This window comes from Mauremys mutica, chromosome 10 (assembly GCF_020497125.1).
Source record: "Mauremys mutica isolate MM-2020 ecotype Southern chromosome 10, ASM2049712v1, whole genome shotgun sequence".
NCBI classification, from domain to species: Eukaryota; Metazoa; Chordata; order Testudines; family Geoemydidae; genus Mauremys; species Mauremys mutica.
In genome coordinates this window covers 928,052-943,111 of record NC_059081.1, presented here as the reverse complement: position 1 = coordinate 943,111, position 15,060 = coordinate 928,052, and the positions used below count along the sequence as shown (strand labels likewise).

Here is a 15,060-nt window from a genome sequence, read left to right as displayed (position 1 = left end):
GTGGGGCTGGGCATGGGGGGCACAGGGCCGTCGCCCCCCCTTTGCGCCCAAGCCTGGGCAGGCCCCTGTGAGCCATGGGGCAGCTTTCCCCAATTGCAAATGACCCGCTGTGAGCACAGAGGGGCTGCAGCTGGTGCATCCCACCCTACCCCATGGGGTGCCTCAGAGCCCTGCCCGCAGCAGGGCCAGGATTGGCCCAGGGTGCTGTCAGTCTCTGCAGCACGGGGTGGGACAGGGTTCTCCAATGCCCCCCACATGCTGGTAGCAGGGGGGGCAGCGAGGGGGGCATGGCCTGGGGACCCACCGCAGGGGGCCTGGCAGAGTCACCAGCCTCGGGGCCAGGGAAAGGCCCTGCCGCCATGTGCCCCTCGTCCCTCCAGCTCTCACTACTGGGGCGGGGGGAGCATTGCCATGACTGAGGGGAGGGGAAGCGGCCAGGTGATTTGGGGATGTACGGGGGCTGGGCACTGCCAGGACATTTGGGGACATATGGGGGCTGGGCACTGCCAGGAGAACTGTGGCCAATGGGAGCCATAGGGGTGGCACCTGTGGATGGGGCAGCACGCAGATCCTCCTGGCCACGCCTCTGCGTAGGAGCTGGAGAGGGACACGCCGCTGCTTCCGGGTGCTGCTTGAGGTAAATGCTGCCTGGCGCCTGCACCTCTGAGCTTCCCCCTGTGCCCCAACCCTGATCCCCCTCCCGCCTTCCAAACCCCTTTGTTCCAGCCTGGAGCACCCTCAGCCCCACCCCAGAGCCTGCACCCCCAGCTGGTGCTTGCACCTCTTCCTGCACCCCAACCCCCTGCCGCAGCCCAGATCCCCGTCCCGCACCCTGAACTCAGTTCCAGCCCCACCCCAGAGCCCTCACCCCCACGCACACCCCAACCCCCCACTTTTGTGAGCGTTCATGGCCCGCCATACCATTTCCATACCCAGATGTGGCCCTCAGGCCAAAAAGTTTGCCCACCCCTGGCCTAGCTACTTGAGTAACACACAGGGGAAACTGAGGCACACACACTATTCAGTGAAAAAATGAAGCACTTTCCTAATTTGTCACAGGGGCAGGAGCACTGCCAGGGGATTTGTGGGTGTACAGGACAGGGGCTGGAGGGAGGGTCTGTGGGGACACCTGCCCCCTCCCCCTCACAAGGGCACCATTTGGCTACAGTTCCTCTCTGTCAAGACCCAGCCCCCGCCCCCCCAGCACTGCCCCACCCAAGTGCGCAGAAGCTGCTGGAGCAGCCCCTGCGGGTCCTGTTGGGGCCCAGCACCCCCACCCCTGGGAGACTTGCCAGCCCAGGCCCTTTCTGCCCATCCCCCATGGGGCTTTGGGGGGGAGACGTGGGGCTTTTCCCTGGTCCCCAGGCTGCCAGGCCCCCCGAGCTGCTCCCAGCCCCCCGGTCGCAAGGAGCAGGGTGGGGGCGGAAATGGAGGCCTGCCCTTGTGTTGCGGAGGAGCAGGGAAACGTAGAGTCCCACTGCGAGGTCGATTCAGCCGCGTTGGGAGTGGGGATCACCCCAGAGCACCCCCTGCCCAGGGCACCGCCCTGCTCGGGGGGGCGGGGGAGGGGACAGGACGTCACCCAGCAACCTGGGGCACTGGAGTGGTTAGGGGGCAGCCAGGACCCATCCGGTCGGGCTCGTCCAACGCCGGCACTAATGCCCTGTGGGGAGAAGGGGAGGTCAGGGAGCAACTGACCCCCCAGAGGGGCAGGTTCCAGCCCAACCCCCATCCAGAGACCCCCCCTCCAACCATGACCTGGCAGGGCCACGGACCCCCGCCAGGTGGGGAGAGGCCCCATGGCAGAGATGGATCCCGGGTGGGGCGAGGGGGCCCTCAGCACAGTGATTGACCCCGGGGGAGGCATGGAGGGGCCCCGCAGCAGAGACGGACCCCAGGTGGGGAGGGGGGGCCGCGCAGCAGAGCAAAGGATCCAGGGGGGGGGGCCGCGCAGCAGAGCAAAGGATCCAGGGCGGGCGGGTGGGGGGGGCCCCGCAGCAGAGCGACAGACCCCAGGCCGGGTGGGGAGGGGGCCCCGCGGCAGAGATGGACCCCAGGCAGGGAGGGGTCCCCGTGGCAGAGCGACGGACCCCAGGTGGGGCGAGGGGGCCCTCAGCACAGTGATTGACTCCGGGGGAGGCATGGAGGGGCCCCGCAGCAGAGACGGACCCCAGGTGGGGAGGGGGTCCCCGCGGCAGAGACAGAACCCCGGGTTGGGAGGGGGCCCCGCGGCAGAGCGAAGGATCTAGACCGGGTGGGGGGCCCCGTGGCAGAGCGACAGACCCCAGCTTCGCAGAGGCCCCGTGGCAGCGACGGACCCTGGCCAGGGGCCTGAGTCGGGTGACAGGAGTTGCCGGGCTGCCAGGCACACCCCCGGTGAAGCCTCGGCGCTGGGCCCACGGACGCAGCTGGACCACGTCCCTCGCCCGGTGAGCTGGGCCTCGGCACAGGCACCGCGGACGGAGACCTTCAGCACCTGCTCGTGCTGGGTGAGGCCCGGTGCAGCGCCAGCCTGTGCACCCGGCCCACGCGCTCCACCCACATGTGTGCCAGCCCACAGCACCGCCCCATTCGGGGACAGACACCTCGCACTCGAGCCAGGCCTCAGCGGGGGCCACCACCGCCACGTTCTGCAGCCCCCACAGGCCCTGGAGCCCCTGGGCTGCACACGCCCAGCCTGGCCCGTGCAGCGCCCAGTGGCACCCAGCCCCACGAACGGTGCCAGCCCCCTCCCCACCGGGGCCAGTCCCCAGCCACGCCCTGCGCCTCACCCTCCACCAGCAGGCGGGCGGTGGAGCGGTCGTCAAAGGCGTCGCAGGTGTAGGAGGCCTCGTCCTCCGGCCCCACGCGGTGGATGATGAGGGTGCGATAGCAGTCGAGGTTGCAGATCTCATACTTGTCGCTGGCGAAGATCTCGGTGTCGCCGCGGAACCAGCGCACGCGGCCGCGTGCCTGCGACACGGTGCACTCCAGCGTGGCCTTGTGCCGCACCAGCGCCGTCTTGTCACGCAGCGGCTTTATGATCCGGATAGGGAGTGCTGCCGAGGGGAGCGCCTGTGAGCCCGGGGGGATGGGAGGGGACAAGCGAGGGGCTGGGGCCTGGGGGGTCACTCCCACCTCCCTCCCCCGAAACCAGTGCGAGACCTCCCAGCCACAGCAAACGCCCAGCTCGGTGCTCGCCCAGCCCTCAGCTGGCACCTGGCATCCACTCGCCCCCAGCCCCTTCCTCGCACACCCGCCAAGCCAGCCCCCTCCACTGCCCACCTAGTCACCCCCCAGGGCTTCGCGGGACGCATTACCCTCCACCTGCAGGCTGGCGTCGGAGGCAGCTGCCTTGGCCACGAACCGGATGCATCCCGCGTCCTCCGGGCGCACGTTGCAGACCAGCAGGAAGTGCCTGGGGCCTGTGGAGGAAGGCGCTGGCGTGACGCCGTGCACCACGGCTCAGCCATTGCAGGGGATGACGGGTGAGCAGCCCCCTGCCCTGGGCTGGGACGGGCAGACTGGGGAGGGGTAAGTAGGGAGATCTCCTTGGCGCTGGTGCCCCCCCCCTCCCGAGAGAGCCAAAGACTCTGGGGCTAATACAGGGTTAATGAAGGTGTGAGTGACACACGGAGAGGAGCAGCTCAGCCGGACTCTGCGCCCCCCCCACTGAGAGATGCCTGGGGCAGCAGTGAGTGTGTGTGTGTGTGTGTGTGTGTGTGTGTGTGTGTGTGTGTGTGTGTGTGTGTGTGTGTGTGTGTGTGTGTGCGTGCGCACATCAGTCACAATGTGGGGAGGTGCGTGAACTAGGCACCAGCGTGTGAATTCGTGCACGTGCAAGAGAGCCAGTGTGGGCACCAGTGAGCTCACCCAGCCTGGTGAGCGCCCCCAGAGTGTCTGGTGGGCTGAGCAAAGTGAGGTCTTAGGCTTGTCTCCAGGCCGCCGTTCCTGTGACAGGAGCAGGGGTGACGCTGAGGCGCCCGAGCTCCGTAACTCATGGAGACGCACAGCCTGGGTGTGGGTTGGGTTAATCCGGTGTGGCACCCTGCGTGCGGAGCCGGTGTGTCCCCATGGAAAGCTGGTGTGCCAGAGCTGTCCTGGGCTGGTTCCCATGGACACGGCCTTTTGCTGTAAGGACCCACTGCCTAACGGCTGAGTGCGGCCACCCCATCAGTTCCAGCTTGGGCATGGATGGGCAGAACCCCCTGAGCTGGGTGACAAACACCACCGGGTAACGGCCACACGGACGCCTGGCACCTGGCGAGCAGGGTCACAGCTTCAGCCACCTCTAACTGTGTATAGACCCACAAACCGGCCAGGGGCAGCCGCTGACATCTTCCAGCACAGCACGCCCCCAGCTCGGCTCGGCCCCGCTTTCCCCTGGCGTTTGAACCCTTTCCACCCAGAGTGACGGCTCATATGGTCCGTCTACACTGCCAGGGAGGTGCCAGCGTGGCATGGGCTGGCAGAGCCCTGCCATGGCTAGCATGGGTAACAGCAATAGCGTAGACACGATGGCACAGGCTAGCAACCCTCGCCAGGGCCGGCTCTACTGTTTTTGCCGCCCCAAGCAGCACGCTGAATTGTCGCCGCAGACAGCTGAACATAGAAGCTTCTGCTGAATTGCCGCCACCACGGAAACGTGTGTGCCGCCCTAACAGCACAGGGACTGCCCCCACCGTCCACAGCTTGGGGGCAAAAACACATGGACTGCTGCCCCTTGCGGATTGCCAAACCAAGCACCTGCTTGGGATGCTGGTGCCTGGAGCCATCCCTGACCCTCGCACAAGCCCCCCGGGGACCCTGTGTACACGCTTGAGTGACTAGCCTATGCCACCACATCCGCACTGCTGCTGGTACCCAGGCCAGCGAGATTGAAGCTGGCACGGGCACACTACCCGGCTATAATCCCACCGGCTCTTCCAGTTACTTACCCCGACAGACAGGGAAGAAATAAAGAAGGGGGAAAAGCCATGGACACAGAGCCCCTGGTGGGGGAGAAATGGGGGACACACAGAGCCCCAGGAGGAGCAGAGAAGGGGCCCTGCCGTGGGGAGGAGGGGAACGGGGACACACACAGCCCCAGGAGGAGGCGAGAAGGGGCCCTGCCGTGGGGAGGAGGGGAATGGGGACACACACGCAGCCCCAGGAGGAGCAGAGAAGGGGGCCTGCCGTGGGGAGGAGGGGAACGGGGACACACAGCCCCAGAAGGAGGCGAGAAGGGGCCCTGCCGTGGGGAGGAGGGGAACGGGGACACACAGAGCCCCAGGAGGAGCAGAGAAGGGGCCCTGCCGTGGGGAGGAGGGGAACGGGGACACACACAGCCCCAGGAGGAGGCGAGAAGGGGCCCTGCCGTGGGGAGGAGGGGAACGGGGACACACACAGAGCCCCAGGAGGAGCAGAGAAGGGGCCCTGCCGTGGGGAGGAGGGGAACGGGGACACACACAGAGCCCCAGGAGGAGCAGAGAAGGGGCCCTGCCGTGGGGAGGAGGGGAACGGGGACACACAGCCCCAGGAGGAGCAGAGAAGGGGCCCTGCCGTGGGGAGGAGGGGAACGGGGACACACACAGCCCCAGGAGGAGCAGAGAAGGGGCCCTGCCGTGGGGAGGAGGGGAACGGGGACACACACAGCCCCAGGAGGAGCAGAGAAGGGGCCCTGCCATGGGGAGGAGGGGAACGGGGACACACAGAGCCCCAGGAGGAGGTGAGAAGGGGCCCTGCCGTGGGGAGGAGGGGAACGGGGACACACACAGAGCCCCAGGAGGAGCAGAGAAGGGGCCCTGCCGTGGGGAGGAGGGGAACGGGGACACACACAGAGCCCCAGGAGGAGGCGAGAAGGGGGCCTGCCGTGGGGAGGAGGGGAACGGGGACACACACAGCCCCAGGAGGAGCAGAGAAGGGGGCCTGCCGTGGGGCGGAGGGGAACGGGGACACACACAGAGCCCCAGGAGGAGGAGAGAAGGGGCCCTGCCGTGGGGAGGAGGGGAACGGGGACACACAGCCCCAGAAGGAGGCGAGAAGGGGGCCTGCCGTGGGGAGGAGGGGAACGGGGACACACACAGAGCCCCAGGAGGAGGCGAGAAGAGGCCCTGCCATGGGGAGGAGGGGAACGGGGACACACACAGAGCCCCAGAAGGAGCAGAGAAGGGGCCCTGCCGTGGGGAGGAGGGGAACGGGGACACACACAGAGCCCCAGGAGGAGCAGAGAAGGGGCCCTGCCGTGGGGAGGAGGGGAACGGGGACACACAGCCCCAGAAGGAGGCGAGAAGGGGGCCTGCCGTGGGGAGGAGGGGAACGGGGACACACACAGAGCCCCAGGAGGAGGAGAGAAGGGGCCCTGCCGTGGGGAGGAGGGGAACGGGGACACACACAGAGCCCCAGGAGGAGCAGAGAAGGGGCCCTGCCGTGGGGAGGAGGGGAACGGGGACACACACAGAGCCCCAGAAGGAGGCGAGAAGGGGCCCTGCCGTGGGGAGGAGGGGAACGGGGACACACACAGCCCCAGGAGGAGAAGAGAAGGGGGCCTGCCGTGGGGCGGAGGGGAACGGGGACACACACAGCCCCAGGAGGAGGAGAGAAGGGGCCCTGCCGTGGGGAGGAGGGGAACGGGGACACACACAGAGCCCCAGGAGGAGCAGAGAAGGGGCCCTGCCGTGGGGAGGAGGGGAAGGGGGACACACACAGAGCCCCAGACGGCGGAGAGATGGGGCCCTGCCGTGGGGAGGAGGGGAACGGGGACACACACCCCCAGGAGGAGCAGAGAAGGGGCCCTGCTGTGGGGAGGAGGGGAACGGGGACACACAGAGCCCCAGGAGGAGGCGAGAAGGGTCCCTGCCGTGGGGAGGAGGGGAACGGGGACACACACAGAGCCCCAGGAGGAGCAGAGAAGGGGCCCTGCCGTGGGGAGGAGGGGAACGGGGACACACACAGAGCCCCAGAAGGAGCAGAGAAGGGGCCCTGCCGTGGGGAGGAGGGGAACGGGGACACACACAGAGCCCCAGGAGGAGGCGAGAAGGGGCCCTGCCGTGGGGAGGAGGGGAACGGGGACACACACACAGCCCCAGGAGGAGCAGAGAAGGGGCCCTGCCGTGGGGAGGAGGGGAACGGGGACACACACAGCCCCAGAAGGAGGCGAGAAGGGGGCCTGCCGTGGGGAGGTGGGGAACGGGGACCACACAGCCCCAGTAGGAGGCGAGAAGGGGCCCTGCCGTGGGGAGGAGGGGAACGGGGACACACACACAGCCCCAGGAGGAGCAGAGAAGGGGCCCTGCCGTGGGGAGGAGGGGAACGGGGACACACACAGCCCCAGGAGGAGCAGAGAAGGGGCCCTGCCGTGGGGAGGAGGGGAACGGGGACACACACAGCCCCAGGAGGAGGCGAGAAGGGTCCCTGCCGTGGGGAGGAGGGGAACGGGGACACACACAGCCCCAGGAGGAGGCGAGAAGGGGCCCTGCCGTGGGGAGGAGGGGAACGGGGACACACACAGCCCCAGGAGGAGCAGAGAAGGGGCCCTGCCGTGGGGAGGAGGGGAACGGGGATACATACAGAGCCCCAGGAGGAGGCGAGAAGGGGCCCTGCCGTGGGGAGGAGGGGAACGGGGACACACACAGCCCCAGGAGGAGCAGAGAAGGGGCCCTGCCGTGGGGAGGAGGGGAACGGGGACACACACAGCCCCAGGAGGAGCAGAGAAGGGGCCCTGCCGTGGGGAGGAGGGGAACGGGGACACACACAGCCCCAGGAGGAGGGAGGGGCCAGGCTGTGTTGCAGGAGTCACTGAGGTTGCGGGATGGGGTGGGGCACAGAGAGCTGGGGCGGGGGTTGGAGGAACGCAGGAGCCCCAGGGAATGCCGTGAGCGTGGCCTGCCCAGGCTGGGTGATCCCCTAGTTGTTCTACGCCCAGACCACGGGGCTCTGAGCCCGCAGGTCCAGCAGCCTCCCGCGGCGAGTGTGGGGGTGAGTGCGGCAGGCAGCGGGACAGGGAGCAGCAGGAACACCAGGGCCCCGGGAGCGGCCTGGCTGGGGGCGGGGGGGGGGGTGGCACTCACCCTCTTGCCGAATTTTCACAGTGCTGGTGACTTTGATTTTCTCGCCGTCCCTGAACCACTCGCCCTTCACGTCCTCGTGCGAGACCTGGCAGGTGAAGACGGCGTTCTCGTTCTCACGCACACGCACGTCCGCCAGCTCCTGCACGATCTGCACCTGGCGCTCTGCAAGGGGGACAGGAACAAACCCCTGGGGTCTCCATCCCCACACAGCTCTGCAGGGGCTGTGGTGTGACTAAGGGAAGCCCCATCCCCCAGCTCAGCGGCTCTCAGCCCCCACCCCGGCTCTCACCCTCGGAGCCCCCTCGGCTCTCAGCCCCCCCCGCTCTCAGCCCACCCCAGCTCTAACCCCTGGAGCCGCTCAGCTCTCAGCCCCCCCCCCCCCCCGCTCTCACCCTCGGAGCCCCCTCAGCTCTCAGCCCCGCTCTCAGCCCACTCCTGCTCTAACCCCTGGAGCCCCTCGGCTCTCAGCCCCCCCTGGCTCTCACCCTCGGCTCTCAGCCCGCCCCCAGCTCTAACCCCTGGAGCCCCTCAGCTCTCACCCTCGGAGCCCCCCCCCCGCTCTCAGCCCCCCCCGTTCTCACCCTCGCAGCCCCGGAGCCCCTCGGCTCTCAGCCCCGCCCCTCCTCTCAGCCCCCCCCCCCACTCTGACCCTCGGAGCCCCCTCAGCCCGCCCCCAGCTCTAACCCCCGGAGCCCCTCGGCTCTCAGCCCCTCCCGCTCTCACCCCCAAGAGAACCCTCAGCTCTCAGCCCCCCCCCTCCGCTCTCACCCCTGGAGCCCCCCGGCCCGTCGTACCATAGACCCGCAGCGTGGCGGAGGCCCGGCAGTCGCCTGCGTCGCACGTGTACTCCCCTGCATCGGCCAGGCTGCAGTGGCTGAGCTGCAGCAGGCGCCGGCGGCCCACTGAGTAGATGCGGCACTTGGGCCCGGCTCGGAGCGCCGTCCCGTCCTGCCGGGACGGAGAGGGACGCAGTCACTGGGCTGCCCGGGGCTGGGGCTCCCGGCAGGCAGCCTGGGAGGGACGGGGCAGGACGAGGGGCTCGGGGCTGACACCGCGTGCCGGGTGGGAGCCCATGGCTGGGGCACCCCCCTGCAGCTCGTCCCCCCCATGGCTGAGCTTGAAGCCAGGCCTGGCCCAGGGCAGAACGCCTGCCTGCAGCCCAGAGGGGCCTCGGGCCGGGAGAGGCCAGGCCCCGGGGCCCAGACGGTGTCACAGAGCCGCCCTCACCTTGTACCACTTCACCTCCGCAATGGGGCGGGACAGCTCGCACTCGAAGCTGGCAGCCCCTGTCTCAGGGACACCCACGTCCCGGGGGGCCTTCACCATGGCGACTGGCGGCTCTGAGAGGAGAGGAGACACAGGCCCGAGAGTTAACCAGATGCAAGGAGCTCCACTCAGGAGCGGGACCGGAGGGGCACAGGACACTGCTGTGGAGAAGCTCACAGCACTGGCTTCCCTAGTGGGGCACTGCTGTGGAGAAGCTCACAACGCTGGCTTCCCCAGTGGGGCACTGCTGTGGAGAAGCTCACAACGCTGGCTTCCCCAGTGGGGCACTGCTGTGGAGAAGCTCACAGCAGGGAGGTCACGGGTGGGCCCTGCTTCGCTGCAAGCGCTGGCCCGTGCCTGTGATCTGCTCCTGGGGCAGGGGCTGCAGACCCCAGCGCTCAGGCTGCAGCAGCAGGGTCTGCGATGTTGGGCTGAGGCTCTGCAGAGCGTCAGGACGGGGTGAGCAGGTGGCGCCAGAGTGGTTCCGTGGCAGGCCCCACATGGTGTGACACGTGGCCCAACCCACAGCCAAGCCCCCACCTCTGATTGTCAGGCGGGCGCTGGAACGCAGGGTGTCGGCGGTGAAGGTGACGGTGCCCGAATCCTCCAGCGTGAGCCCCAGCAGCGTCAGGCTGTGCACGCAGCCCGTGGCGCTGACCCGGCAGGTCCGGCTGGGTTTCACCCGGATGCCGTCCCGCGTCCACACCCCGGGCACGTCGGCATGGGACAGCTCCAGCTGGAACGTGGCTGTCTCCTTCTCAAAGGTCTCCACGTCCGATAGTGGCTTCTGCACAGACACCTTTCGGGCTGCAGCGGAGAGAGAGCGGTGCCAGGGGGCAGGGATGGGTCTGCTCCCAGACCAGCGCCAGGGGGTGGGGATGCGTCTGCTCCCAGACCAGCGCCAGGGGGTGGGGATGCGTCTGAGCCCGGACCCGTGCCAGGGGGCGGGGATGCGTCTGCTACCAGACCAGCGCCAGGGGGTGGGGATGCGTCTGAGCCCGGACCCGTGCCAGGGGGCGGGGATGGGTCTGAACCCAGACCGTGCCAGGGGGTGGGGATGCGTCTGAGCCCAGACCGGCGCCATGGGAATAGGGATGGGTCTGAACCCAGTCAGGCGCCAGGGGGCAGGGATGCGTCTGAACCCGGACAGGTGCCGGGGGGCAGGGATGGGTCTGTACCTGGACTGACATCGGGGGGCAGGGATGGGGCTGCACCAAGGGGATGGGCCAGCCACAGGACCCCCCACAGCCCCTCCCAGGGATGACTCCCAGCCAGCTGCAGCTGCCAGAGAACTTCCCTGAGATTCAGCCTCAGTCACTTGGCTCCCATTTTAATCCCCTGCCCACCTTAGGCCACCCACAGCCTCCCCCCCCACCCCTCCCCTCTCCAGGCCACCCCCCCACACCATTACCTCCCCTCCGCACCCCCAGCCTCCCCTCCCTGCAGCCTCCCCTGGCCAGGCCCTGCTGGAGCCAGGGGCAGGGGCACCTACGCTCCACGCTCAGCTTGGCCTGCGTCCGGTCGTGGAGGCTCTCGCAGCGGTAGGTGCCGCGGTCCGAGGGGCTGAGGCTGCGAATGGTCAGGCCCCGTCTGCGCCCGGCCTCCTGCAGCTGGTACTTGCTGCCCGGCTGGATGAGCACCCCCTGCTTCAGCCACTGCACCTCGCCCGCCTCGCAGCTCAGCTCCACCTGCAGCACCGCGTCCTGCAGCTCCTCGGCCACCACGTCCTGCAGCTTCCGCACAAACAGCACCTGGGCCTCTGCAAGGCACCGCAGGGCAGGGCTTCCACCGGCCCGACGGGGAGCCCGGGGAGCCCCCGCCGCCCAGACCCTCTGGGGAACCAACCCCCCCATCCAGCCCAGCCCCTGTGAGAGACCCCCTGGGGAACTACCCCCTGGGGAACCAACCCCACCCCCAGCCCAGCCCCTGTGAGAGACCCCCTGGGGAACCAACCCCCCCACCGCCCAGCCCCTGTGAGAGACCCCCTGGGGAACCAACACCCCCCCACCCCGCCCAGCCCCTGTGAGAGACCCTCTGGGGAACCAACCCCCCCACCGCCGCCCAGACCCTCTGGGGAACCAACACCCCGCCCAGCCCCTGTGAGAGACCCCCTGGGGAACCAACCCCCCCCCACCGCTGCCCAGACCCTCTGGGGAACCAACCCCCCCCATCCAGCCCAGCCCCTGTGAGAGACCCCCTGGGGAACTACCCCCTGGGGAACCAACCCCACCCCCAGCCCAGCCCCTGTGAGAGACCCCCTGGGGACCCTCCCCCCCACCGCTGCCCAGACCCTCTGGGGAACCAACCCCCCCACCCCCAGCCCAGCCCCTGTGAGAGACCCCCCTGGGGAACCAACCCCCCCCACCGCCGCCCAGACCCTCTGGGGAACCAACACCCCCCACCCAGCCCAGCCCCTGTGAGAGACCCCCTGGGGAACCACCCCCTGGGGAACCAACACCCCCCCACCCCCGCCCAGCCCCTGTGAGAGACCCCCTGGGGAACCACCGGCCCCACCGCTGCCCAGCCCCTGTGAGAGACCCCCTGGGGAATCACCCGCTGGGGAACCAACACCCCCACCCCCAGCCCAGCCCCTGTGAGAAACCCCCTGGGGAACCACCCCCTGGGGAACCAACCCCACCCCCAGCCCAGCCCCTGTGAGAGACCCCCTGGGGAACCACCCCCTGGGGAACCAACCCCACCCCCAGCCCAGCCCCTGTGAGAGACCCCCTGGGGAACCACCCCCTGGGGAACCAACCCCCCCACCCCCAGCCCAGCCCCTGTGAGAGACCCCCTGGGGAACCAACCCCCCCACCCCCAGCCCAGCCCCTGTGAGAGACCCCCTGGGGAACTACCCCCTGGGGAACCACCCGCCCCACCGCTGCCCAGACCCTCTGGGGAACCAACACCCTCCCACCCCCGCCCAGCCCCTGTGAGAGACCCCCTGGGGAACCAACCCCACCCCCAGCCCAGCCCCTGTGAGAGACCCCCTGGGGAACCACCCCCTGGGGAACCAACCCCCCCACCCCCAGCCCAGCCCCTGTGAGAGACCCCCTGGGGAACCACCCCCTGGGGAACCAACCCCACCCCCAGCCCAGCCCCTGTGAGAGACCCCCTGGGGAACCACCCCCTGGGGAACCAACCCCCCCACCCCCAGCCCAGCCCCTGTGAGAGACCCCCTGGGGAACCACCCCCTGGGGAACCAACCCCACCCCCAGCCCAGCCCCTGTGAGAGACCCCCCTGGGGAACCAACCCCACCCCCAGCCCAGCCCCTGTGAGAGACCCACTGGGGAACCAACCCCCCCACCGCCCAGCCCCTGTGAGAGACCCCCTGGGGAACCACCCCCTGGGGAACCACCCGCCCCACCGCTGCCCAGACCCTCTGGGGAACCAACCCCCCCCCACCGCTGCCCAGACCCTCTCAGAGACCCCCTGGGGAACCAACCCCCCAGGAACTACACATACACACCAGCCCAGACCCTGAGAGAGACCCAGTGGGGAACCACCCAGTAGGAACTACACCCCCGGAACTACCCCCAACACCGCCGCTGAGACCCTGTGAGAGACCCACTCGGGAACCACCCCGTGGGAACTACACTCCCCCCCCACTGCCGCCCAGCCCCTGTGAGAGACCCTCTGGGGACCTACCCCCCAGGAACTACACACGCCCCCAGCCCAGGACCTGTGAGAGACCCCCCAGGAACTACTTCCTGCCATCCCAGAACCCCCCAGGTGATCTCCCAGGAACTACCCACCCCTGCCATTCCCCTCACCCCCAGGAGACCTCTTGGAACCCACCCCACGCCATCCTAGACCCCTCCCATGAGCAGGGCCGGCTCCAGACCCCAGCGCGGCAAGCACGCGCGTGGGGCGGCATTTGCCGGCAGGGGCGGCAGGCTGGGCCGGTGGGGTGGGTTCCCCAGAGCCCCGGGACGACCGGACCTGCTGCAGGCATGACTGCGGAGGGGGCGCTGGTCCCGCGGCTCGGCTGGACCTCCCGCAGGCATGACTGCGGAAGCTCCACTGGGAGCCACCGGACCAGCCAACCATCCGCAGCTGCCGGAGGTCCAGCTGAGCCGCGCGACCAGCGGACCCTCCACAGTCATGCCCGCGGGAGGTCCGCTGCTCCCGCGGCTCCCGGGCGTCTCCTGAGCCTGACTGCTTGGGGCGGCCAAATATGTAGAGCCGCCCCTGCCCATGAGAGACCCCCCCCCAACAAATACCTCCCTCTGGGAGAAACCCCCAAACAGGAGGAACCCTCCATGAGACTCCATCCCCACCGAGACAGACCCCGAGAACCACGGCCTCAGAAATCAGCCGAGAGAGAAAATCCTCCCCCGACACCCCCAGGGGAAACCCCCGCGCATCCCTCAACGAGATTCCTCCTACAACAGACACACTCAGCTAGGCCGGGCTGTGGTCAGCCCCAGGCCCCTCCCTGGCACACTCAGATGGGCTGCCCTGCCCCAGGCCCCTCCCTTGCACGCTCAGCCAGGTGGCCCTGCCCCAGGCCCCTCCCTTGCACGCTCAGCCACTTGGCCCCACCCCAGGCCCCTCCCTTGCACGCTCAGCCACTTGGCCCCACCCCAGGCCCCTCCCTTGCACAATCAGACAGGCGGCCCCACCCCAGGCCCCTCCCTTGCACGCTCAGCCAGGCCAGTCCCCTCACCTTGCACGCTCAGCCGGGCTGTGCTCACCAGGCCCTCAGCGCGGGCTGTGACGGTGCCTGCGTCTCCCAGGTGGCACTGCCGGATGGTCAGGGCATGGCACAGCCCGTTCCTGGTCACCACCAGCCGCTCGCAGGAGGTGACAGCCTGGCCGTTCAGCTGCCACGTCAGGGCCACGTCATCCGGGGACACCAGGCACTTGAATGTGGTGTCTTCCCCCTCCAGCACCGTCACGCTGTGCAGCTCCGAGAGGATCTCCACCACCCTGGGCACTGGGGCCAGAGCGGGTGAGGGGGGGCTCTCACTGGGCCTCCGTGCCCGTCTCCCCTCACATCCCACTGCCCGCCCCCACCCCCGCCCCCACTCCCCTGCACTCTGCTCACCCCCTCCCCCTCCCCCTGTTCACCCCTTCTCCCCCCGCTCACCCCCCTCCCCTGCACCCTGCTCGCCCCCCTCCCATGCACCCTGCTCGCCCCCTCCCCCCGCTCACCCCCCTCCCCTGCACTCTGCTCGCCCCCTCCCCCCGCTCACCCCCCTCCCCTTCACCCTGCTCGCCCCCCCTCCCCCCGCTCACCCTCCTCCCCTGCACCCTGCTCACCCCCCTCCCATGCACCCTTCTAGCCCCCTCACCCCGCTCACACCCCTCCCCTGCACCCTGCTCGCCCCCTCCCCCCGCTCACCCCCCTCCCCGTCACCCTTCTCGCGCCCCCTCCCCCCGCTCACCCTCCTCCCCTGCACCCTGCTCACCCCCCTCCCATGCACCCTGCTAGCCCCCTCCCCCCGCTCACACCCCTCCCCTGCACCCTGCTCGCCCCATCCCCCCGCTCACCCACTCCCCTGCACTCTGCTCGCCCCCTCCCCCTCCCCCTGTTCACCCCTCCTCCCCCCGCTCACCCCCCTCCCCTGCACCCTGCTCGCTCCCCTCCCCTGCACCCTGCTCACCCCCTCCCCCCGCTCACTCCCCTCCCCTGCACCCTGCTCGCCCCCTCCCCCCACCCACACCCCTCCCCTGCACCCCGCTCACCCCCCTCCCCCTCCCCCTGTTCACCCCTCCTCCCCCCGCTCACCCCCCTCCCCTGCACCCTGCTCGCCCCCCTCCCCT

The 15,060-nt window shown here is 69.4% G+C and overlaps 1 protein-coding gene across 1 annotated transcript in view; it reads right to left on the bottom strand.

Moving 5' to 3' along the window:
* Nucleotides 1-1,179: 1,179 nt before the first annotated feature.
* OBSL1 (obscurin like cytoskeletal adaptor 1) overlaps nucleotides 1,180-15,060 on the bottom strand; it is a 69,721-nt gene continuing 55,840 nt past the window's right edge. The window contains exons 20-28 of the mRNA XM_045032795.1: nucleotides 13,961-14,230; nucleotides 10,786-11,052; nucleotides 9,834-10,100; nucleotides 9,255-9,367; nucleotides 8,822-8,975; nucleotides 8,028-8,189; nucleotides 3,300-3,404; nucleotides 2,772-3,038; nucleotides 1,180-1,663 (exon numbers count right to left, since the gene is read on the bottom strand). Of these exons, the coding sequence (XP_044888730.1) occupies nucleotides 1,656-1,663; nucleotides 2,772-3,038; nucleotides 3,300-3,404; nucleotides 8,028-8,189; nucleotides 8,822-8,975; nucleotides 9,255-9,367; nucleotides 9,834-10,100; nucleotides 10,786-11,052; nucleotides 13,961-14,230 (1,613 nt within the window). The 3' untranslated portion in view covers nucleotides 1,180-1,655. The remainder of the gene's footprint in view (nucleotides 1,664-2,771; nucleotides 3,039-3,299; nucleotides 3,405-8,027; nucleotides 8,190-8,821; nucleotides 8,976-9,254; nucleotides 9,368-9,833; nucleotides 10,101-10,785; nucleotides 11,053-13,960; nucleotides 14,231-15,060) is intronic.